Source organism: Brachycentrus maculatus, unplaced genomic scaffold (genome assembly GCF_059751285.1).
Source record: "Brachycentrus maculatus isolate JH-2025_06_01 unplaced genomic scaffold, ASM5975128v1 h1tg000201l, whole genome shotgun sequence".
Lineage (NCBI taxonomy): Eukaryota > Metazoa > Arthropoda > Insecta > Trichoptera > Brachycentridae > Brachycentrus > Brachycentrus maculatus.
In genome coordinates, this window is record NW_028280952.1 from 446793 (window position 1) to 473117 (window position 26325).

At 36.7% G+C, this 26325-nt stretch overlaps 3 protein-coding genes across 3 annotated transcripts in view; 1 reads left to right on the plus strand and 2 right to left on the minus strand.

Moving 5' to 3' along the window:
- The window catches only part of LOC148307346 (clotting factor B), a 38870-nt gene extending 37772 nt beyond the window's left edge, over nucleotides 1-1098 (minus strand). Inside the window, exon 1 of the mRNA XM_088263531.1 lies at nucleotides 763-1098. Coding sequence (XP_088119657.1) covers nucleotides 763-811 — 49 coding nt within the window. The 5' untranslated portion in view covers nucleotides 812-1098. The remainder of the gene's footprint in view (nucleotides 1-762) is intronic.
- A 10828-nt stretch (nucleotides 1099-11926) lies between these two features.
- Unc50 (Unc50 RNA binding protein) lies at nucleotides 11927-16083 on the plus strand. Its single transcript, XM_088263549.1, has 6 exons — nucleotides 11927-12398; nucleotides 13081-13146; nucleotides 13282-13402; nucleotides 14561-14697; nucleotides 15420-15521; nucleotides 15785-16083. Exons 1-6 carry the CDS (start codon nucleotides 12161-12163, stop codon nucleotides 15919-15921), a joined length of 801 nt encoding a protein of 266 aa, XP_088119675.1. The 5' UTR covers nucleotides 11927-12160; the 3' UTR covers nucleotides 15922-16083.
- A 1803-nt stretch (nucleotides 16084-17886) lies between these two features.
- LOC148307348 (calcineurin-binding protein cabin-1-like) lies at nucleotides 17887-25580 on the minus strand. The gene is made up of 2 exons (XM_088263548.1): nucleotides 25370-25580; nucleotides 17887-24372 (listed from the first exon to the last, which is right to left on the minus strand). Exon 2 carries the CDS (start codon nucleotides 24369-24371, stop codon nucleotides 18033-18035), a length of 6339 nt encoding a protein of 2112 aa, XP_088119674.1. The 5' UTR covers nucleotide 24372; nucleotides 25370-25580; the 3' UTR covers nucleotides 17887-18032.
- Between the last annotated feature and the right edge of the window lie 745 nt (nucleotides 25581-26325).

The following is a 26325-nucleotide window of genomic DNA, read 5'->3' on the forward strand; positions in this document are numbered from 1 at the left end:
ACCCGATGGTGCATAGGGCACTGCATCATATAAATGCAATATTGTCTTGATCGTTAACACATGAAGGAAAGATGATCAGCCCTCCGCTTCAGGTACCAATCCAGGATAATATTGAATAAATATTAGAGTGAAAAAAAACACTTTTATTTATCTGACCCCCCCTGGGAATCGAACCCGGGACCTCCAGTGCGGTAGCCCAGCGTGCTGACCATTACACTTCGGAGGCGGATTAGAAGAATTAGTAGTGAACAAAATGACCTTTTTGCGCGCTACAAAATCCGTGACGTAGGAATCGTTGTGCTTTATCCACAATACTTCACACAGTCATACATACCAGTACATACACAGCCTCTTTTGGGGAATGAACAAATCGTCTTTTTTAGCTATTAGTCTCAACACAGATCGAGGGTCGAAACCCGGAACTCAAGGTAGGTGAGGGGCAACGACTATGTCGTCTTTTTTTAAATTATACAACGACTAGACGTTTCGTATTTCCCTTTTTTTAATAGAAATAAGAACATGATTTATATGTATTTATAGTAGAAATAAAATCATAAATTGGTTTTTTTAATTAGATTAATTACAATGTTTTTTAAATGGCATCCCTGATTTTTATGAAAATGCCAAGTTGTCAAATATTTCATCATAATTCGTCGTAATAAAGGTACTACAAGCAATATAATAAATCTGTTATACATCGCTATTGCGAAGGTTTACGAGTCTTTTAAGGGCAATAATGATTAAAATTCATATTTAACTTACCTATAATAATGAAAAATTTTAAAGCAATCATCCTTAGATGGCACGTCATAATCTCACCCACAAAATATTCACAAACTTATTTGTTTTTCTTTTTTTAATTCTTTAATATTTATACCTCACTCACACATTATTTTTTTACACTATACAAACAAAATTATTTACAAATTTTCACTGAAAGTCATCTTCATCGGACGATAATAGTGTACGGTAAATTAAAATTTAAAAAAATGTTACAATGTCATTATGACAGATGACAGATCGCAATATTATTTTGAATAATTTTCCCGCCAACGAAAGTGAGAGCAGTGTTGCCAGTCGCGCGGTCGGCCGTGATCTGAGCAAGTACCTACTCATGATACACTCAACAGTTCCCGGGTCAGAGTGGCGCCTCACTCCAAAAAAACAATAATTACCCACTCTCCGAGAGTCTAACCGCAGAGCTATGGGAAATTTCTTATGACTTATACTCGAGTCTCGTAATCTGTTGATAATTTCTTTGCTTTCTGCGGAGATAAATGTTGACACATTGGACACTCGTTGCGTAATTTCAGCTTGCACGATTTGTTTATTGTGCAACTTATTTTTGCATGGAGTTGGTTTTCCCTATGAAAATAATAGCGTTGAAAATATCTACGTAATATTAACAAATAATCATGTATGGATAATATCCTTGTTATACATGTATGTATTATATAGTCATTGAGAAATTCAAATTCCTTTTTGTTTGATTTTTGCAGTCATTTATAATCAATCTACAGATTTAAAAAAAATACGAATTAATGTAAATGACATGTAAAGGGGTTAACAAACATTTAGCATATGATCATAATATTTAAAGCATTTACATTATACTCAGACTGCTAGATTTTGGTCTACCGGTTTCCAGATGTACTTGTCCCTTCGTCAGGGAAATCACAATACCATAATGCACGTGGTCTCCACCAGCTGCATGTTCTTATCACGTGTTCACCAGAGAAAACAGAAATAAAAACAAATAAGGTTTGTATTTCTGTTTTCAGATCCATTTGTGAGTCCCCAGTAGACCTTAAAGCTTGACCAGTATTATAATTTGGATTTCAACCACAGAACAACAGTAAACAAAAACAGTTTTTCCAGATCAGTGATTTTCAAACTTTTTCAGGGCAATGCCCCCCTGAAGCAAACGATGCGCGATGGTTAGACAAATTGATGTAAAAAAACATTTATGCCTTTCGCAACGATGCACAGTGCGTTATTTTGGCAATCTAGGGGTACTTTATTATTACGCTTAAAATATACCGGTTTTAGTAGGTTTTTGGATACCATCACTTATAAAATACATGATTGAGTGAACATTTTGTATTTATCTTATAGTATTTCTAGAAAGATATGATAAAATGGGTATTAAAACAACTTTCATGCTTTATGAAAAGAGGTCACAGTTAAATGTGTTTGTATTTACACTTAAATGTTTTGGCAGATATTAATATTATTTAAATATTTGTTGTAGATGCATATATGCATAAAACGTCATCACCAATGTTTGTAAAAGAAAGGTATATATTCGTATATGAGGCCAGGAATTATTTGAAAAAGGAGAATATTCAAGTTATGTTTTATTCAGAATCACTATTATTTAAATATTCTTCTGATTCATTAAACTCATATTTTAAGTTCTGTTTGAATAGATAAACATGATCACATGGCATCGGATACTTTGACGGTAAAGTATCATACAAAATTCATCGTAAGCTTCACGTGCATTTTTATTTCATTCACAAGTATTTTTGCTGGAGAAAGTGTCGTAATTTCATCCAAATTTTTTTCTTTCATCAACTTCTGTAGTCATTGTGTTCACCGTTTCTTTAATAAAAACCAATTAAATGGGGTGCCAATATCTAGTCGACAATGGTGCACGATTTTGCCAAATATATTTTTTGTTGTGTTTAACAGTTCCACTATAAGTATACATATTTGTATTGACATCATAGTAATACTAAACAATTTTTTGTCTGTATGATGGTCTTCTGAAAATTTTGTCGGTACCTATTTTGTCGGCACCATGACAGACCCACTTTAGAATTTTATTTTAACTAATGTTTTTCGAGTAACAAAGAGTTTCAAGCACTTCTTCTTGAACCTTGGATAATCGCGCCCCAGTATGATTGTTATGTGACTAAAGCGGAATTTCAGCTGAAATTTCGTTGATGGTGATTGCTGGAGAATTTCACAGATTCTTTCGCTTAGTAAGGTGGATATTGTTTCCTATTTATATCTATCATTTGTTGCCTTATGATATCACACTGATGGGTTTTTAGATTATTTTATAGGTAGTGCTTAATCCGCAGATAATTCGGCTTATTTTTTATTGAAATATTTTTTTATTGTTAGGAAGGCAGAAGATAACTCTCTGATGAAGGCGGCAGAATCTCTTTTTCCAGTTTTTCTCAGTTTGATTACTGTGGCCAAGGACAACTCTTGTTGGGTTGTTAATTTAACATGATTTTGTATTTTTCGTTTTTTGACCTTCGATGCACACGATTCAAAAACCTTTCAAGGCCTACAAGGCTTACAAATTGAGCTACTTTTCAAAGTACTTGATAGAACTTGAGTAAAAATATTAGAAAACATAAGATTTCCTTGAATAATCTATAAAGAATTTGAACTCAAGAATTGTTTTCGAGATCCACCCGATTTATTCCACTTTTGCCCAATTTTTTGACAAACACTTCTGATTTTTGTTTTAAAACTAGTCAAAATCTTAAATAACACTGAAAGCATATTAAATTGCTCCAAAATATATGCAATTATGGCTTCAACTCTCACGCGTTTCGAATCTACGACCCATATGTCAAAAATAGCCTGACGAGAAATTTACGTAGTCATTCTGAAATTGAGAAAAAAATGTATGGGTATGGCAAATTAAGCAAAAAGTTATCATATATGCTAATAAGAATATAAGTTAAGCTTTTATAAAAATACTGTCATAGTACGGTATTTTAGGGTATGGCATACTAAAAGCCTAGTTATAATTGGAATAAACCAATTATAATTTATATTTACGAGCTATAAGTTCAACAAGACTTTGCAGGCTAATGAAATAATATTTACTCAAATAAAAACACGTACAGTATACCTTAATAAATTAATACTATAAAAATATAAACAAATATTACACATACATAACACAAATTTATAATATGATGACTCAAGCGACTGATGCGCATTCGTTTAAAACCGCTCACCCCCAACGGCGCGCTGAAGCTCGGGTTTCCGATACGATTATGTATTTTTCGGAATGACTTAATTTAAAAATAATTAAACAGTTTTGTAAAATGGTTTGTTTTCTATTGGAATAAAATATTTTTTTCAAAATATAAGCCATCGAAAAAAATAATAAAGTTCCGCTAGATTGCCAATATAACGCACCGTGCGATGGTCGCCATTTAAAATCCAAGCACCAGTTGTACCTTTTTTTATGTTTCTGTAAGGGAACAAAGAGTAACATATCCATGACAAAAAATTACAGAAAAAAGATGCCGCGTTAACTGCGTACATAACACTCATTAAGTAAAAAAACAGTCATCGACTATTTTCTTGTTACATTATCTTCCTGACTTTATTAATCGACAACCGGTTTCGAAATGCGATGGTCGTTAAAAATAAGTCTTAAAGTTAAATTAAAGCTATCCACACTAAATTCTTACATTATCTTTTTACATTGTAATTCTGCCCAGTTCTCGCTCAACGACCATATTCTGTTTTACCAAACTGTCAGTGCAGCAACTTATCATTTACGTCTTCTTCCTGACGTCATCGATACAGTCGGATGGCGCATTTGGTTCCAGAGTTAGACGACACGACACATGTTATAACATCAAGTCTGATGACTTGAAAAGGTACGTGATAATCGCATAACCAAAGTCTTAAAAGTTAATAGTCTTGCAAATATAGCCAATAAGCCATGAAAGTAAAAAAAATAAGGAGGAAAATTTTACAAGTTGTTCAAATAGGAAAGCTTGAGATCGACGTTCATCTTTTCTTTTCGTCCTATCCGTACTCAAATGGTGCATTGGGAACCGAATCAGATAGACGCGGCGTCAACTTGATCATTAATTACACATCGGCATGGTGATCAAATCTGCGCTCCACATTTTTGTTTGAAGTAACTAAGGGTGAAGGCCATTACTGCTATGTGAAAAATAAAATGGAGGAGGAATAGTAAATAGGAAAGGGAAGAATATATGTAAACGAAGAAGTTTTTTTAAGCTTGAGATTAAAAGGATTTAAAAACTGTCATTGGGTAGTTTAATTAATCACTGTAAATACTGCGTAGTATTCGCCTTCCAGCTGATTTGATCTCCATGTCGCATTGATGATTTCTTGGAACTTGTATATACGCAATGTACGACCAAAAATTCAAATATATGAAGTGAGATCTCTAACTAACTACTAACCATCACGCCGCTTCCTCGCAGGGGTAGGCAGAGAAAACAGAACGCCTTACATACCGTGTCTTTGCAAACATTCTTCGCCTTTTCCACGTTCATGCATCTCCCCATACATACCCGATTTCGACTATTGATCCGGCCGTTTTCAAGTATTTGATATACCTACCTGATTGTGCCAGTTTTCCTCGGTCTTCCTCTGCTTCTTTTTCCAACTACATTTGCCTCATAAATTTGTTTAACCGTTCTTTCCTCACTCATACGTTCCACATGTCCAAACCATTACAATACACTTTTCTTAATTTGATTTGAGATCTTTCAAGATTCTTATCAAATTGATATCTCATATATTACTAATTTTAATGCCTTACTGACCACTTGCTCATCAGTGCCCCCTTCCTGGCTCAAATTTGAGAATCACTGGTAAGTCGTCACTAGTATAGAGTATGCAGAGCTCACTGTCTTAATTTGACATCTAATCTGTCGTTCGATGTGTGCATCACATTGAGATGTGTGCAACGCGATATGTGATATGTGCAACGAGAAAAGTGGAGATGTGTCGCCAGTCGCCATTGAAAGCTCCCTACCTCCCACACCAGGATCCGTTAAAGGCCTTTGTTGTTTCTCAGAACCGCTCTTGCAAACAAACAAAAAACCGTTTACAACATGTCGAGTGTGCCCAAATACTTGTTCACAAATCTGGATTATCTCCAACTAGGAGTTCGGCTGTCCAAACTTAAAACACAGTAAGGGACTTTTTTTGTAGTACGTTTTTTTTTTGCTTTTTTGGTCTAAGTAGAATCTACTTAGTCAAAAAATGCAAAAAAAACGTACTACAAAAAAATGTCCCTTACTGTGTTTTGAGTTTGGACAGCCGAGTTATTTTTATTTTTATTTTTTGACATCTCAACAAAGATGAAGAAGAATATGGAAGTCTGGGCATTTACACGGGTTTAGACCGTCATAGGCTGCCTATAACGCCTATGACGGTCATAAGCACCGTAAATGCCCAAAATTTGTTCTTCATCTACGTTGAGATGTCAAAAAATAATATGAAAAATAACTCCTATAATTGGTGATAATCCAGATTTGTGAACAAAAATTTGGTCACACACAAAATGTTGTTACCAAATTTTAATGATGATCAGGTTTTGCAGGCACCGTGACATTAATGGTTAGACGCTCGACTGCGAAACTGGCGTCGTGGGTTCGATTCCCGCCAATTGTAAAATAAATTCAAGAAATATTTACTTTCATATATCTTTCTGTCTGGGTGTTTGTGATGTATTTTTCATATTTATCCGCCATATTCTTACTATCCTACCTGCAGACAAGCCTTTAAAAGTAGAGGCTTTGCGGGTTATTCCTTTTTTAACTTTATCGCTCACTCCTTTCAAGAACGTCATAAATCAAAAAACTTGATTTTTCAGGAAAACGTTTTTAAATTTTAAAAATATTATAAAATGTATTAAAAATAAATATCAAACCACTTATTGAACTTTTTAGTGTGCAACAGATCTTTTTAGGTAAAACCTAAAGGTTTTTTCTCCATCTGAAAAATATTTAGTATATTTAAAAAAATAATTAAACAATACCTTTTCTTCAAAATGCAAAAACAACACTTTCTGCCTGTAGCGGGTTAAAAATATGCCTCTTTTGCTGGGATATAGTACATTTTCTGGGCGTTCTGAAAACATGCACAACTGAAAATTGTCGATTTTTGATTTATGACGTTCTTGAAAGGAGTGAGCGATATATTTCTGTCTGGGTGTTTGTGATGTATTTTTCACATTTATCTATCATATCCTTACTATACTACCTGCAGACAAGCCTTTAAAAGTAGAGGCTTTTCGGGTTATTCCTTTTTTAAATATACTTATGTATATGTATTTTTTTTAGTTATTTATCTTACTTATGGATATTATGGATAGCTCCACACAGTTCCCACTATCACATTGCATCTGAATCTAAAATCCTCTAGTGCAACTCGACAACTTATCGAGCAGAGCCACCGGCAGGAGCGCAAGGAGGGAAGGAGGTGAGAGGAGAAGGGAAATCAGCTTTCTTCCGACCGCCTCCCCCGCGCTCTCCTTCTAATCTAGATGCGGATACGAGCGGAGCGCAGATCACAAAGCACACGACAACGCGCCAAACGAAAGTTATTGTGTTGTTTATTCGGCAACTTGGCGGAGACCAGGTGCACCGAGAAAACTTACACTGCTTCAAAAAAATCCGTATTTAAAATCTCCGACATGCACTACGCGGATGGGTAGGTACCTTGGTACCTACCTGCCTGTAACTGATAACGACAGTAGCAATGGTAGATTACGTAGGAACTCTTCTTCGTGGGTAACAATCTTTGTTTACGACATTTTGAGTGTGTCCGAATACTTGTTCACAAAATCTGGATTATCTCATCTTTGATGAGATGTCAAAAAATAATACAATCTTGGTCATGATTAGTTTGCTTCTATCGTAGTCTGTCTCCACTCGTATCTATGCTCCTCTCGTCTTTTCAACTCGACGCATGTCGGAGATATTTGGTCCATGTAGGCTCAGCGGGGACGTCCTCTGTAGTTTGTGCCTTTGCACATGCCTTCGGCAATCGCTAGAAGCAGGCCTAGGGAATACCCAATTTTACTAGGGCTAATAATGTCTCGCCATATGAAAATGCAAAGCTTTCTCGAAATCATCGAAATGGTCAAAAATCATCAAAAACAGTTGTTTTGCAGCTGTTTATTTTGGCATGTTCTTCACGAATATTTTTTAACATAACGAAAAACAATTTTAAAAATCGTTCTTGCCGTATCACGCGTCTTCAATCGTCTTGTTCCGTCAATATTCGAAATTTTGAGTATGATCATGCGCAATATGTCAATATATGACATGTTCAGAGAGTAAAACGCTATTTTTTCCATCGGGAATCGAAAAAGGTAAACGTATATAATAGCAATGTAACAAAAGCAAGTGTCTACATGACCATTCTATAATGTTCGAAAGCATAGAGGAAGTACAGATTTTTTTTTTAATTACCCAAATTTCCACTAATTGTCATCGGAAATTTCGTTAAACATAACGATTCAGATTGTGTTTATATCAATTTTTAAGCCCTAGGGATACAGAGCGACAATAATTACTAGAAAATTGGAGTTATTTAGTATACAGGAAGTGAGGACCTGTTTTTTTTTATTGTAAGGACTCTTTTAACTTTTAATAGTACGAAATACCACCATATTTGTTATATACGTAATATTATGTATTTGTAAATAATGACTGAATAATCATTGTCCAGATGAATAATACCTGTAATTTGAACACCAATAGGTTTCTATGGTATTTAGGAAGACATTTAAATAGCCACATAGCCCACGTAAATACAAACTGCACCATACGTAACAATTATTCCTAACCTGGTATGTTCGATACAATATTTCATTAAAAAAACACAACCAATCAATATCCAATATACTACTCATCAAAAAGTGATTTTTGTCTTCCTTTTCGCTCTTAATATGTTCAAGTCTGAAAGAAGATATAATAACAAAAGTAAAACTCCTTATACGAGTTTTACTTTTGTTATGAAATGAAAAATGGTATTTTCCTTCTTATTTTATCATTATGTTATTAATGAAAAACTAAGAAAGGAAATACCATTTTTTTCTTTTTTGTAAGTATATATATAGCTCACTCCTTTCAACAACGTCATATATCAAAAATCGTCAATTTTCAGTTGTGCGTGTTTTCGAAATGCCCAGAAAATGTACTATATCCCAGCAAAAGAGGCATATTTTCAAGTTAATATTTACCCGCTACAGAGCAGAAAGTGTTGTTTTTTCATTTTTAAGAAAAGGTATTGTTTTTTTTAAACATACTAAATATTTTTTGAATGGAGAAAAAACCTTCAGGTTTTACCTAAAAAGACCTACCTTTTTTTAAAGTTTTACCTGTGCACAGTAAAAAGTTCAACAAGTGGCTTCATATTTATTTTTAATAAATTTTATTTTATTCTTAAACTTTAAAAACGATCTCCTGAAAATCGAGGTTTTTGATTTATGACGATATCTGAAAGGAGTGAGTATATATAAATAAGGCTATAATTTGATGTAATCAGGATTTACCTAAACGTCCGATGAATCAATGCGTTCAAGTATGTTACCGTTCGTAACTTTCTGGGTTATGTAAATACTTCACTTTCAATTAGGCCCGTGATTTCGTAACTAACAGCCGTGTCAGGACAAAAAACCGATGAGTCAAAAGTTCCGGCACCTATCTACCAACTGAAGAAATCATTTGATAAAATTACGGCAGGTTTATTATACAAACCTCGATTTAGAACAAAGATTTGTAGAGAAATTTCAAATTGAATTTCAAAATGCCTGACTTTTTTGTCTTTTAATAGTCTGGCAACATTAATTTACAAAATAAAAATTAATGCCGCATAGGAAAATGAAAAGTTAATTTGAACGGCAGAAATCCAACTAAACCATGGTAGGTACAGAGGAACTAAAAAAAAACTAGCAAACAGGAAAAAAGAGCCATTTAACATAAGTAAGTAATCCAACAATGACAAGCACAAAGTTTATAATCAGGATAGGCAAAAGGGGTAATAAAGTAAGGTAGATATTACAGTTGTATTATTGTGGTTAGTAAGGTAGGATAGGCACTGTTTTTCTACCTATATGGAATGCACGCCCCTGGATTGAATTCAATAATACCAGGGTTGAGATTCCTTGCAAAAGTTACCGATGAAGATAATTTTAACTTTACTTCAACGTTTTATTTCTAACGACTTTGGCATTTTGATCATTTGGCGCTAGTGGATCCATATTGTCAGGAAGTTAAAATTACCAATAAAATACTGGATACAGACATGACATATACGTATGGAGATGAGAAGAAAACAATAAATGTAAAGGGAAAAAACAATGGTAGATTGGGAAAATTACTTCAAGGATCTATACAACAATGATATTGGGTAATATTTAGCTTCCCCAAATACTGAAAAAAATATTAAATACATATTTTATTTTAATAATCAACCCATTTATTTGTCAAAATTGATTAGTACCATTATTGTTTGCAACAAACAGGTCGAGTATTTACACATAATTGATAAGGTCCGTAACATTATTTACACAGATAATACACTTTCTTGGCAATTATCGCTATGAAATAAAAATCTTATAATACTAGTACCTTCCCACACATAATTCATGCATGAAATAATAAAACTTCTCACGGGAAATTAAACGGTATAGGAATGAAGTAGTAATAAAAACATACATATTTAAAAAAATGTCTCGCAAATCAATGAACTAGAAACTCTCGTACAATAACCTCAGGGGAGTCGTACACATTAGTAGTGTTAAGTTACACAAGCCAGTATCGAGTCTCGGATATGCAACCCCGAGTACCCTCGGAATTAGTTTTTCTCTATTTACCATCTACTACTTCTTCTCCATTTATTTTTCCATGCAAAAGAAATGTCCTTCACCCTAACTCCTTTACATTTTTCATATATTTCCTGTCAAATATATTCCACTCCTAAATCTCAGAATTTGGAGTACGAGACCAATCACTATAACATAATAATCAAGTTAATACTATGTTTATCCGATACGGTGCTCTATGCACCACCTGAGTGCAGATGCAATCTCAAAAGTTTGTTAAAAAAATATTCAAGCACAAATATGTGCGTGAGTGTACAAAATTTTAGATAGATTCAACGAAAAGATTTGGATCAAATCGAAATCACTTTTGGACAATAGGTCGATAGCTTAGACAAAACTTATTCATTTGTTTAAATACTGCAAATCAGTATCTTATTTAAAAGTTATAAAAAATAGCAATTTTTAACCAGTGCTCACGATCTACTAAATATTGTTGCGCTGAAACTCTTTACTGTCTTTTTTAATTAGTCTTATTTCAAAGGTCTTTAAAATATTAAATCAATATGAAAGTAACACCCGGCTACCACGAAGGGATGGTTAGGGAAATTTAACAATGGCTAACGATGGAAATATAAATAACTAAAGCAAAATTTAACAAACTAAATCAATATGAAATTCAATTATTGAGAGTTTATTTATTGTTGATTCATTATTAATTTTACTGACATATTTACTCTACAAAATTAATTTGGATCATCATAATATTGTTAAAACTGTATGACATTCTTTCTGTTCTGACGAAAATCATTCTAAAAACAAGTTTGTGGAAGTGTTTGCCATCCTAACGTGTAGCGATTTAAATAAATGTGTCGGTATATGCAGGGCTGGTTTTCAAAGAAAAAAGGTCCTAGAACTCACTTCTTGTCAAGCTTTTTCCTAAAACGAATTATATTAAAATATCATTTCAATATTCATTACAATACCATATTTTATCATTTTGTCGGATGATATAAATACCTATAGATTGTAATTGCGTAGGTAAGCATAAATATTGTTTCGTCTAATTGATTTAAAATTTAAATAATAAAATAAATTAATAAAAAACTGAAAAATGGTGCCGGAATCCCGTTCCATCGCATTACATGGAAACAAAAGCCCAGGGTATATGTATTCCTCTAAATTATATCATTGCAATGATATAATTTAGATTGATTGGAAAAATATATTTTTGAAAGTATTTTCATAAGCGCCTGGGGGCATGCAATAAGCTTAACACAAAGTAGTTACTTTAAATTTGTATTTAAAAAAATATATATTATGGCAATCTTTTTTATTTTATTATCAGGCAGCACTAAAAGTGTCAAACGTCAAAAATCCAGTTGTCATTTTTGTGATATTTTGAAGTACCTCAGTTTTTGGTTAAGTTCGGAATTTCTTAAATTTAGGCACTATTATTCCACTTTCGAATTCCTTTGTTATTGATACAGTTGAGTTATCGTGATGATCAAATAATATTTCAACTTAATCTTCACACACAGCTTAGAATTTTGTTTTAACTTTGGTTGATTTCAATCGTCAAATATGAAGTACCCGACGTCTCCCACGCCGAGTACGTCTTCTAATATCCCGAGGAGCACGTCTCCTCTGCCGGCTCCGGCGAACTATCAGCCGAGTTGTCCCACGGCCGCCTCAAAACGTTATAAGTACCTTAGAAGAATCTTCAAATTCCAACAAATGGATTTTGAGTATGGCCTCTGGCAAATGTTCTACCTGTTTATAGCACCACAGAAAGTGTACAGAAATTTTCAGTATAGAAAACGTAAGTTCTCTAATGTCTGCAAGTACTTTAAACTAACTATTTTTGTTTCATTCATATTGGATTTTTAACCCTTTCGGTGCCGGAAGGTATTAATATGGCCGTACACAGCAGGCCGTTGTTTTCTCAACAAAAATGTGAAAGCTTTTAGAAAGATGACTGTAATTTTGATAATATCGGGAAACTGTAATATTTTAGTATTTCTTGATCTTCCTTACAGATGTCTCTATATATTCTAATAAAATAATATTTCAATTGGATTTGATATTGGTTTGCGATAAGCTTAAACGAAAGCGCGTTTACGCGCTCATTTTGTATGCGGGCCTGGCGAGCACGGAATTGGAGAGTGCGTTAACGCGATCGTGGCATCGTTATTCAAATAAATCAATTTAAAAGTTTAAATGATTCACTCACTTGATGCCTTAAATTAGTAGCGGATTAGTAAACAGTTTGAAAATTTATATAATCGATGATTTCAAAGTAAATTTCCAATTACCATTGGATCATCGTTAGGGGATTTTAATGAAAAATAGGTCACAATTTTTTTTAATGAAAATATGAAACTTTTCATAATACCAGGATTTCAGATCTCCTCAAGTTAGCCTATGCACCATTGGGTACAAAAGATCTGACTGAGTGAACGAGAGACCCCTAATATAATGTATATTTATTTATTTTATTTCAGAAACAAAACTACAATTTGCCAGAGATGATCCAGCTTTCCTGGTTCTGCTTAGCATTTGGTTATTTTGTGAGTACTTTTAAATTTTATCGCATATAAATCTGAGCCATATTATTAAGAATCCAACATAGCGGAGTTAGTGCATAAAACTGATCTCAGTTCTTCATTAACTGCAAAAAATAATAAGTGATTTTCTTGTTTCAGTGTCTTCCATTGGATTTGCAATTGTTTTAGGCCTAGGTTTTGGCCAATTTATTTTGTTTTTACTTTACGTTATCTTTGTGGATTTCATCGGTGTTGGAATGTTAGTTGCCACCTTCTTTTGGTAAGATACAAAACACTCATCATTATTATTTTTCATCTGTCGCATTAATAACTCTAATTTCCCGTATTAACAAAATACTTTTTTCCCTTATTGCATTGCAATTGATAGCAACATTCATTGAAGATATATTCCTAGACGGATTCTGCTAGATTCTATTTTTTTTCATGTTACATTCTATAGGCAGAGTTTTTAATTGGGGTGGACAGTAGGATTGGGTAAGGATAAAGCATAGTAGGCACTGGTCGTGTTTCTATAAGGCACGCGAGTAATCCAGGGTAAGCGCTGCTTTTCTGCCTATATAGAATGCACGCCTCTGCCTATAGGATAGGTACACGAAACATGTATTTATTGGTAAGGTTCAGCTATAGCTGTTCAGCTTTATTCTATAGAATATAGTAAACTATTTTCTATATTTGAGCATCAGCGATACTTCGATCTTACCTAATTATTTTGCAAAAGAACGTATGCTTATTGTATGACATACACAATTGAAGGATGATAATGCTTACAATAAAAAAATTTATGTTATAAAAAATGCATTTTAAAGACTAACTTTTCATAACTGTGAAATCAAGTTTCACTCGCATAATAATAATAATGCCAATTTATACAGCATCATTTTTGTGAAAAATCACCTTGAGGGTTGTATCGACTAATGGTACTGGAACACATATGATGAGGAAGACGGAAACGCGCAAATGAAGACAATTATTTATTTATCAAAAATTATAAAACACTTATAAGGACGAGAAGAACAAAGCGACGCCAATAGAAAAAGAGCGAGCGCGACATATATACGTTTGAATTTTAATCTTATCTGAGCACACAAAAATTTGCTCTCCACCCTTTAAATACGATTTTAAAGGAGTTACATGTGGCGGGGACAATATTATAAACAAATAAAGTTGAGTAGATGAATTGCGTTACTTTGTTCTTCTCGCATACATTTATGAATACAATTTTAATACACAAATTCTTATAAAAAATACACAAATTTGGAAGGAACGAGGGTACTATCTTTTTATACAACTGTAATACGCAACTGCTCTTAATATTTTTTTGAGTCGTATAACTAATGAATTCGATTAATGCATAATAACAATCAACTATGGCAACAAAAAAAATCCAGATGGTATATATTTGAAACATTATTTTCAGGTTTATTTGCAATAAATATCTTCGTAGAGATGTGCTGAACTCGGATGTGGAGTGGGGTTATGCATTTGACGTCCATTTAAATGCTTTTTTCCCACCACTGACAATATTACATTGTTTTCAATTGTTTTTCTTTCACAGTAAGTATCGCCAATAATATTTTATTTGAAATATAATATATACCTAAGTATTAAATTCAAGAAATATCAGTCATTGATGATTACATATTGTACACTGGCATCCATAACTTCTATCATGCTTGAATTTCATGCCTGATATTAGATAAAGATCTTGTCCGCCTCCGTAGTGTAATCGTCAGCACTCTCGGCTACCGTACTGGAGGTCCCGGGTTCGATTCCCAGGGGGCGTCAAATATTTAAAAGTGATTTTTTCACTCTTACATTTATTCATTATTACATTGGACTGGTACCGGAAGCGTAGGGCTGATCACCTTTCCTTCATGTGTTAACGAACAAGATAACACCGCATTTATATGATACAGTGCCCTATGCACCATTGGGGTGCGGATAAGGGTTTGAATGAAATGAATATTAGATAAAATAATATTTTATCTTTAATGATTTTTTAACTTTTTTAATGATTTTTTTTAATTAATACAAAAATGTCTGCAAATAATGTGCCATTTACAAGACGCGATTGATATATATATATATATTCCAGTTAAACGAGCCAATAATGGTGTTATGTAAATTGGCTTTCTGGAACAATTCAATGACTTGGAACACTTTCTGATTTTATGAGGCAATGGCTTCGCGACATCAGCTGTCATATGTAACCATAGATTACGTTATCAACAGATAATGACAAAATAATATTTACATGAGGACCTGTTTTATTTCAGGTTTTCTGATTAATGGTGGTTACATCTCCACAACGCTAGGAAATTTCTTTTGGCTTGTATCTGTGAGCTATTATGTATACATTACATTCTTGGGATATAGCAGTAAGTACTTATTAATACTTATTATCAATAAAAAATATATACCATTCTCACCGTGTGTTCGATCCGCCTCTGTTGGAGCATTTGACTGCCGTGCTGGAAGTGCTGGGTTTGATTCAAAATAAATATGTATGGTTTTGATATAATATCACCTTGGACTAGTACCTGAAGCTCGGGAACTTGCCTTTGTGTAATTAATGACTAACGTAACACTACTTTAAGAAATTCCCCTGATCATTATGATTATTGAATTGATTATATTGCAGGTTTGTCAAATCTCCAAAATACACGATGGTTGCTAATTCCTCTACCAATACTGTTCATAACTTATTTCATCACCCTCGGGATTGGCTGGAATATAAGTATGGGACTAACAGACTTCTACAAGTACAGAGTACTGTGAAAGCATCGGTGTCCATATTATTTTGACTGATTTGTGAAGACATCTCTTGCTATCCGGGAAAAAAGAAAGCAAATACTAAATTATTTTAGTTTTTTCCAGACATTTTAACACCACTAAGCATTGTATACTTCTTTTGATATTAAACTTGGATGAAAGGTTGCACTATATATGATTTTCTACCATTTCATTGTCACTAAACACATTGTTACTAATGCCCTCACACGAAGTGCAGTATCTATAAATGAATAAAAACTATTTGTGTTTTTTGCTATATTATTGTATTCAGTAACTAATTTTTTGTCATTTATAAAAGATAACAAAGCAGTATCTGCACTCTGATATTTAAACATTATTTGTAAGAATGCTGCATCTTCAAAAATTAATGTATACAATTAACCTTAATTTTTTATAGATAAAATATGTGCTATAATATGTATTTTATTACAAGGCAAAGTTGAAGGTAAATGCAGTATAAGAAGAAGACGTATATCCTAGCTTAACAACTTGAGAGAGAGGCTCCACTTTTAACCTAAGTTACTGTTTAGAGCGGCTGCATGCAAACTATAAATTGTCATTATGATTGTTAACCTCCAGCGTGGTACGCCACAATGAGAATATAAAATATTTATTATATTTTTTAAAATTGCGTACACATATGTATTTATAAATTTAGACATACATAGTTGATGATGTATTTCTTAACTTCAACATCAGTTACTTGCAATGCATATATTAACTAAAAATTGCCCAGTATTTGATGCCGCACTTCTCTATATGATGGCACTACAATGAGAACGTTCTTTTATCAGCTGTAGTCAACTTCAATCTAAATATGACACTTTCAATTAGTTTAAAATGATACAGAAAAAAGTCAACATGGGATCACCCAAAAACGTATCACAGATTGTAAAAATTGTACCGAAGCCATAATTGTATATTGTCTACAGTCTTATCCAGTCTCGGATAACAAGAGATGCCTGTTTTGTCACTCTCCTATTCCATACTTATAAACATTACGTTTTTTCAGGCATGGTATTAAAAATAAAATACAATATTATTGTAAAAATCTTTAATCAAAAAACTTGAGCAATATGTCCGTTTAGATGGGTAAATACCAATATTTAAATTGAATATACTTTAAAATTAATACATTATCTTAATAATTTATATAGTATGATATTAAATAATTTTATATATACAAAAATTTGCATTAGTTTATTATTGTCTCGCAGAGATGAGATCAATTATAACCAGTGTATTTATATTTTTAGTGAAGAAATTGTTTATAATGAGAAATAAAACATTTTTTATAATATACCAGTATTTTTTTAAGCCAATATACAGTGGATGCTCCATAATGGGCGGAATGGTGAACGTCACAGTGTATAAAATGATCACTTTAATCAGCCAATGCCAGGCTGTCAGCCCTGTGAATTCCCAGACTTCCGTATATTATCTTAGCATTAAAAAGAAGCTCCTTTTGGGCAGTGAAGTTGCGTGTTTTTGTGTTGACCCATTATCTAAGACATGTATTGTTATGTAGAATTTATCTATCATCCCCAGTAACAAAATTGATTCACATATGGTTCCTTTCTAAATCTTCCGAGATGTGAAATGCGGATGGTAAAATGTTCATATGTTGTTAAACATTGAACTAGTGAGGAACTTACTGACTCAGTTTAGATATTTTGCTTACATTGATCCAGTCTTACACCGATACTAAGAAAGGAACATATGCACTTATCAATGGTAAAAGTATTATGATACATTTATTGATTATGGTAAAAGTATACAACACAACATATTTAATTTAATATGTAAAATACCACATTACTTATGGGATAAAATACTAAAACACCCAAAAAAGTACAGAGTAAGTTATGCGCTTCTATAAGTGCAAAAGTTCCTGGGTTTGATCAATCGCTGGTCAACATTAAAATTACATAATTTGAAATACCCGGACTAAAATTTGAAAAATAAGACTGGCTATCATGCTTTTGAATAAATGCGAATGGTTTGATAATTAGCAATCGGCATTTTTGTGTATAAATAAAGAAAATAAAAGGCAGTCTTAATACATTTTTAATCTTAACATAGTTATATGGTGTAAATTAGTCGTCATCGAGAACTATGACCTCTGAAGAGTCTATAACTTTGGTGGGTTGAGCCAATTTCTCCATCGGACCTCCGAATTGTATAGATTTTTTTGGATCTCTGTTTAACTTTGTGACAGAGTCCTTGTGTTGTTTTTGGTCATCGCCGCTTTTCACGTTCACTCCAGATTTAGTGATTGTCAGAGCCGAGGGAATCTTCCCCGAAAATGCGCTGGATGCGACCCTCGCAGCATTGTCAGTCACAGATGGATTTTGCTTTTGCCTCTCGGCTAACTTTTCCTGCAATGTTTTTCCCGGGCTCACTTGTTGGTGCGGGGCCGGTGGCTTGGTATGAATGGCCGCATTCACCGTAGATGCGGAGATTTGGTGGGCGGGTTGGACCGCTCCGCCCGCCACAGATACGGGCACGGGGGAAGGAGAAGTAGTGTGCGCCGGTTGAACTCTGCTTTGGCTCTGGTTCGAACCGAACAGAGTCGGCTGGACTGAGACTGGAGGAGTAACAGACGGCGTCGGAGTCCCGGAACTTTTACTAGGAATGTGAGCGGTCTTCTTCTGCATAGATTGCTGCTGCGAAGCCGTATAACTCGCGAAGCTCTTATGAGTGGATGGAGACTGCTGTTTCGCAGTAGAACTAGAAGTCATTTTGTTAGGCATCGGGGTAGTTTTCGCAGCGGTAACTTTGGAGGCCGGGCTCGATTTTGGTTTCGCAGCGGACTGGTTATAGGTTTTACTCTGTTGCATGTACGCCGCATCCATGGTGTGCATCATTTGGCGGAAGAAATCCGTTTGATAGGCGGTGTTGGGCACGCCGGTCAGTCCTCTCATGTACAGAGCGGCAGTAGCCGGGTCTAGCTTCCCGAAGGCGGACAGCAGAGAGTTGTCCATCACGGGTAGATACGGTAAATAAGGATTCTGAATGCCGGAGAATGATGGTGGATCCATGTGGGGTAGGAAACTAGTGGCCGGAATAATGGGGACTACCGGTTTGGTCTTCCTTTGAGGCGGGGCGACGACCACGGCCGGGGGAGCGGGAGCGGGTGGCGGAATCGGTTCGACATGCGGAGCGCCGCTAGAGACGCTAGCCGCCTGAGCTTGCTGCTTCATGCTCGCAATAATGTACTGACACTTCTTTACGCTCTTTTCTAATAAGTTGTCAACCTCTGTCTTGCCAGAATACAATTTATAAGCCTCGATGAGCAGTGCGGAGAATGCTGGCGCTTTGGTAGGAATATGCTTCTGCACTTTCTGGTATGACCTGTACACTTCCAGCATCAGATTGGAGAGTTCTTTTCTCCCCAGAACATTCTTGGAAATCTCGGTGACCTTGCTGAATTTGCCCAACTGTCCTTTGACGGAACGAATACAGAGAGACAGAGCTTGCTGAGACAATTCAATTCTTTCCGAATCTCTCAAGTACTTCTTTTCAGCGTCGGGCGTCCTCTGTAATTGCAGAGACAAGTCTAGTAATGTTTTGTTATCATCTATTTCCTTCAGAACCTCCATTGTGATGAGAACGCAGCGGCTCATGTGCGAAGCGAAGCTTCCCGGCCTGTCTACCTCGCTAGCCGGAATGCGCCATATTCCATTGAAAAAGTTGCTATTTTTCCTTTCGCAGAACAGTCCTTGCAATTGGTTTCCATTTTTAGCTGTAAAGCTCTCCAACATCAAGTCCCGACATCTGCTGACGTTTTTCTCCCTCTTATAGTAGAAGTGGAAGTGGGCCAACCTATACAGGGCCTTATAATGCTGCGGGAATCTACTGACGCAGTCTTCTAAATTCTCTAAACAAATGGATATTATTTCTCCGATCTGATCTTGGGTCATCTCGACGGGAGTTTTGTCACTGTCTGCGGACGAAGAAGTGGTACTGTCTGAAGAAGAGTCTTCGGAGCTGGAACTAGAACTGGATTCGCTGGAAGAGTTATCTTTGGAGGTGACCGTGTTAGAAGTACTTTCTTGCTCTTGGGATGTCTTCGCGACATCGGTATCTGCACTTTTAGAATGGTCTTCGGACTTTTTATCATCAATAGATTCATTCTCCGGAGACTTTTCAATTTTCTCGTCATTTTTGGTCATAGATTGATCAATTTCTGCAGCTTTCGCTATTCCGTCAGTTTCCATCGGCGAACTAGTATCCGCTTTGATATTTTCCATACCGGCAACTTCCTTAAGCTCTAATGGAGGTTGGACAACTTCAAGTTCAATATTTTCCGGTTCGACATCCGTCTTTTCTGGAGTTGTAACATTGTCATCTTTCTGAGTGGTGACAACGGCGTCATTCTTTTTGCTAGATTCAGTTTCGCCGTTAGTTGCGGCATCTTTTTCTGACAGTCGAACTTTTTTAGAAGCGCTCTCTTCTCCGTCTGAATTGCTTCGTTTACCAGCCGCTGCTTTGTCCGTGTTATTCTTATCAGATATGTCGCTCGATTCATTATCTTTCTCGCCATTGGATTCTTTAGAATTTTTCTTTTTCGGCCCGAACGGTCCCGTGGCGCACTGATCTAAACATTCTTTGAAAGATTTCCCCGCCGACGCGTAGATTACTTTATTTTCGTGTTGTTCGATATATTTCAATATAGATGCGTGAATACGATAGTGTATTTCCAGGGCTTCTACCGATAAGTTTTGAGGGTTGTTATAGTTGATCTTAGTAGGATACGTGGCACTATTTTCCTGCAAGAAGTTACTGGCTTTCCGGTAATAGTCTAAATATTTTTGCGGAGCTTCGTTTTTCTTTTCGGCTATTTTCCCCAACATGTAATAGTGCAGCCAGCGCTCGTCTTGCGGACCTTTATCCGCAGTCTGGCACTCGGCCATCCACTGACGGTGGGCGTTGACGAAGCAGCGATGGGCCGTATCCAACATGGCTTCTTTCCGGCTCTCGAGCACTTCGAAGCTCTCCATGCTGAGCGATTCGCTGGCTTGCTTCAGCATTCGGGAGCAGAAAGAATGGACTCCGTAAACGAACGCCCCGTACTCTATCCAAAGCATAGAATGGGAACAATCTATCTCGAGCGCTTTCTTGAAACAGGCCTCGACGGCGGTCGCTCTGGTCAGATATTCCTTTTCGGTTTTGAAAATTTCGCAAGAATTTAATTTGGTTTCTAACAGACTCGCTCTCGCCAGAGCCATTCCCGCCCAGGAATCGAAACGGTTTTTGATTATCACAATATCGTAGCTGTAATACTTTAAAGCTTTTATAGTCTCGTTATTTTTTAGATAAAAGTCGGCTAATAGATAGTAGATGTCTCTCATTTTGTAAGGTAATTCAATATTGGCGTCCGGCAGCTTGCTCTTCCTGCCCTCGATGTAGGCGATGACGTCTGCGCAGTGAGGATGCGGGTCGAGGCTCGACGGAGCTATGGACAACATGCTCTGGAACAACTGCTCCGACTCTCCCGTGATGGAGCCTAATCTGTAGGAATTGAATTCCGGCATTTCCTCCGGCCGGTACAGATCGAATATCTTCTGGGCCCATTCCCAGTCCAGCTTGACGGGAGTCACATTGTGCTCCGTCAAGTAGCGGAATTTGGTCTTCTTGGCGGGATGGCCGAACAGGCAGGAGATACACTGCTCCAGGTACTGACTGACCGGCTCCAAGGCGGGGTAAAGAGCCGGGGATCGAAAACGAGGAATCACCGTTTCCAATATGAAATGAATCAACTCCCCGTCGTTTATACCGCACCAACCTCTCTTACCCAGATTCTCGTGAGCGATAAAAAGAATCAGCAGAGATACCGGAATTTCCCCATCGGGTGAATCGTCGGCGAGAATTTTACTCTTCATTCTTCCGCAGTCTTCTTCCCGTTGGAAGATGAAATGTAGCAGTATCCACGACGCCGGAGTATTCAAAGGCATGTCTTGATTACTGTTAGCGTCGTCGAGTTGATGAACAATTATTTGGATAATGTCTTGAACTAGCCGCGTCAGACCTTTCTCGGGTAGCGTGTCCAAAAACTCGCTTCCTTCTCGCTTGAGAATGTGCTGGAGACACATGGAAGCCTTGACGACCGTCAGAGACCACTTGTCGTAGTTGTCTCCCCCCTGCTCGCACAGCATGTACTGCTTGAGGGCCTCGTGCAGGCAGACGGAGGCCCAGGAGAAGCATTGCTCCGTGTCGCCGACGGCCCACAGGCACTCCATCAAGGTGACCAGCTGCACCGCCCAGTCCAGAGACATGCTCCCCCACTCCTGCTTGCTGGCCTGGTGCTGGCAGTGCTTGAAAGAATCCTGCAAGATTTCTAAAGCCTCTTCGTATTTACCGGATTCGTAAAGATCGGGAACAGTGGACAATTGCTTATTCCTTTCTAAGGCCTTTATTAAGTCTACGCAATTACTTTTGGTTATTGTCGACCATTTAGTAAAATTGGGAATCTTCAAAGAATAAATATTGCCTTCCTCGTCCAAACAATTCAGTTCATAAATGATGTAATACAAGCAATCTAACGCAAACTCTACATTTTCCATGTACAACAAACTGTGACATTTCACCCAGAGAAACCTAATTGTTAAGTTGAGACAATTTTCCCCGAGGGATTCCTTCCTGGAACACAATATTTTCAGCAGGTCGAGTAATTCCGTCTCCACATTTCCTCTTTTTTCTTCTTCATCCTCCAGTAATTTATTTATACCCATTTCTAAGTGCACAAGATTGATATTGATGAATGTCTGCAAGGCTTCCGGGGTCTTGTCGTACCCCAGAGGCGGCTCGAAGTGTTGTCGCGCGCACCAGTTGGCCTCCATGTACACGTCCCCTAATCCGTCTGGCCAGTTCATCTCCCACATTTTGGACAAGGTCTCCACAAAGTCATCTAGCATGGTGATGATATCGCACGTCGAATCCACATACTTCTGAATGAACTCTTGCACTTGGGCTTGTTCCCTTTCAGTATTGAAATAATTTTTACTATCCGACTTGTCCTCTTCTTGCGTGGCTGTTTCCGCCGCTTTTTCCTTTTCTTGGAATAATTTATACAAGTCCATCGTATCCAGAGACTCGTCTCCTTTGAATTCCTTGGCATTGGCTCGTTGGTGGCGGGTATCGTTGACCAAATGATGCGGCAACAAGCGTTTGAGCGTATCGTAGATGGTTTCGTTTTGATCTTGTCTGCTGGGTTTTTTCCTGGAAGATCGTCTTTTATTACACCATTCCCACTGTTCCAAGAAGCTGAGGGAGCTTCCCCTCCGTCTGGTAGCTCCTTTCTTGGGTTCTTTTCCTTCGTTATTGGATTTGGTCCAATTATTCTGCCCGGCATCCGATTCTGTATCTATTTTTTCAGCCTCGTTTGTGGTTTTATCAGATTTTTCTTCCTGCGGTTTTTCAATAACTTTTTCATCCGGCTGAACACTTTCTACGATTTCTTTAGATTTTACATCTCCGGTTTCGACTTCCATAGGTTCTTCCGAAAGAGAGCCTTTGGGGAGTCCGACTTCGGGTTGACTAACCTTTATAACGCAGGCGTGGCTGAGAAGATTCTCCGTTATATGCATGTGCATATCCACCAGAGACTCTCCGAGACTCAACCAGCTCCAATTCTCGATGGGTTTATTCAATGGCAAAATGGGAAGTCGCTCCACCACCTTATTATCGAAAATCTGTTTGGTGTAATCTTCATTGATGGTTTTGGCCTCTGAAATCAATCGCTCGCAATCTTCTCCGCCGATATCGGCATCCATCTCCGGAGTCCAGTTGTACGCGGAACTCAATGTGGCGACGAACTCCCTGATGTACGGATACTCGGTGAATATGTGCTTGCGGTATGCTCTTCCGCGCAAGTAGTCGGGATCTAGCTCCAGGGCATTGTAGATGGTGAATATGCAGTCGTTGTACTCGCCCAGACCGAGCGTGACAGTGACTAGGCTGTCGAGGCAGAGCCAGTGCTTGGCGTTGCAGGCGACGCCGCGCTGGAAGGCGTAGAGCGCGAGGTCGAACTTGCGGAGCTTGAGGCCGGTGGTGCCGAGGCGGTACCAGAGGGTGATGTCGGAGGGGTCGTAGGTGGAGGCCTCCAGGTAGTTGTGCGCGGCGGCCTCGCAGTCGCCCAGCTGCGCGGAGATGGAGGCGATGTTCCGGTAGCAGAGGTACTTGAGGCTGAGCAGCGGCGGCGCGCGCGGGTCGCCGGGCTGCGGCGGGCGCACGGCGTCCAGCAGCTCCGTGTCCAGCAGGTCGGCGAGCAGCTGGCGCGCCTGCGCGGGGCTGCCCTTGCGCTGCAGCTCCAGGCAGCGGGCGTACTGCTGCAGAGCGATCTCCTCCAACGCCTCGCGCGTCACGCCCCCCTCCCCCTCCGCCGAACTCTCCTCCTCGTCTACTTCTTCGTTTAAGGCTGTTATTCTAATCATGCTGCAAGAAAAGACAATCAAAAATAAACAAACACATATTTGTGTTTTCTTCCCCTTTGCACTTGGAGTAAGTCAAAATGTATCGCTGTATCATTTATACTGTTATAATTATAATATTATATATTAAGACTGCGTATTGGAGATAAATACAGTATTACTGCGGGCATATAAACAAAAGTTTTGTAAAATTAATTAATAAAAGGAATTAATACTTTTGAAATAACGAGTTAAACTGCCATCATAATGTTTTACCTCTGCCAGGTTTCCTCAAAAAATTTCCTTTTTTAAATAATATCAGTACAGTGGAACCAAACGAGCAAAAAAATGTGAAAAAGTTGTACCCTTAACGAGGGATACGAACGAACGATATTGAAGAGCACAGTCAAGAGCTGACCACCGAAGAGCTTATAGAGTTACATCGTTTTACACAGCAATAAATTATCGAGGAGAGCCTGTTAATGGAGAAGGAGGAAGTAGCAGAACAACAATCTACTAGCACAATAAGAAACATGCTATAAGCATGGGAAACTGTCGCATCGTACATTAAGAAGCATCACCCTAATAAGGAGGTGGCTAGTCGTGCTACAAATTTATTCAATGATAATGCTGTGACACATTTTAGACAAATTTTGAAGCGTCGGTAAAAACAAATGTCTGAAAAAGTTTTCTAGTCAAAAAGGATTAATTATTTGTCATAGATTCATATTTTTATTTTCGTTTTATTTAAAAAAAAATCTAAATTGTATTCTAAGTTGTTAAACTCCTTAACAACTTACAAGTAATTATTTTTTAATGAACGTTGATAAAAAATATTAAAATTTGAATTATCTTTCGGTATGCAACGAATTATCGTATTTTACATTGATTTCTATGGGAAAAATGTTTCGCTTAGCGAGTAAGATGCTGGAACGAATTATGCTCGTTATAAGAGGTTCCACTGTACATACAATAATGCTATAATAAATACAATGATTTAATAAATAAAACTTTGTACTAACCTGAACCTATTAACTACAAACTAGCGTACATTAGAAGCACACTTTTTATAATTAGCAAAGGCAAATATCATGAAAAAAAGTTGTGTTTCATTTTGAAAATTTTATTGGCTATAGAAAACATACTTTGCGGCAAAATATTTTTCTAACCCGAAAAACCGTCACTAGAAGAAAAAAAAGTGTTTACTTTTTACTTCCATGCAAAGATTTGTACAGGAATACGTCCATAGAAATCAATAGAAGTGGCAACAACTGTCAGATTAGGAATGTTGCAATATAAGAAAAAAGTAAGTCTACACGTACAATATGTTTTTTTTAACCTGTTAACCGAGCGGGACGTATAAATACGTCAAACCTAAACAATATCGGGTACGGGTAAGACATGTGAATACATCCTTAAAATATATGTTGCGCCCTGAAATGGTACGCTTACTTATCTATTCTTTAGTTCCAGCCTTTTTATTCTAAAATACATTTTTCATGTCCATCAACTCCCCGGTTAACAGGTGAAATATGTCGTACACCTTGACAAATTTACGCGTTTTCATAAGAACTAAAAGAATATCATACAATTTTCTAAATTCCAGCCTGTAAAATGGCTCATTGGATTCCCCCGTGAATGTTTTATAAATTAATTTATACATTTTTATTGTATACTGGCATAATTATGTTTATTTTAAAACTATTTATGCTAACTGTTTTGAGAAAAAGGAATCAGGTTGAAGCTGACCTCTTTCAACATTTCGCTTCGATGAATTGATCCAGTATTGACCTAACTAAACCAACTGAAATTCCCTGTCTGCGCCCAAATGTTACAAAGGGCAGCGGGTTGAATTAAATAGAAACGTTGTATTAACTTGATCTCAAAAGTACAAATAGCATAAATATGAATGTAACATCTTTTCTGTTTCGTTGTTCACATTATGATTGAACGATTACATTAAAAACCATGATGATAA

Bases quoted from the DNA above. Each gene is read 5' to 3' on its own strand.
- Unc50 (XM_088263549.1), top strand. From the start codon at position 12,161: ATGAAGTACCCGACGTCTCCCACGCCGAGTACGTCTTCTAATATCCCG. The intron at 13,147-13,281 runs GTGAGTACTTTT...TTCTTGTTTCAG, and splicing joins GCTTAGCATTTGGTTATTTT to TGTCTTCCATTGGATTTGCA. The intron at 14,698-15,419 runs GTAAGTATCGCC...GTTTTATTTCAG, and splicing joins TCAATTGTTTTTCTTTCACA to GTTTTCTGATTAATGGTGGT.
- LOC148307348 (XM_088263548.1), bottom strand. From the start codon at position 24,371: ATGATTAGAATAACAGCCTTAAACGAAGAAGTAGACGAGGAGGAGAGT.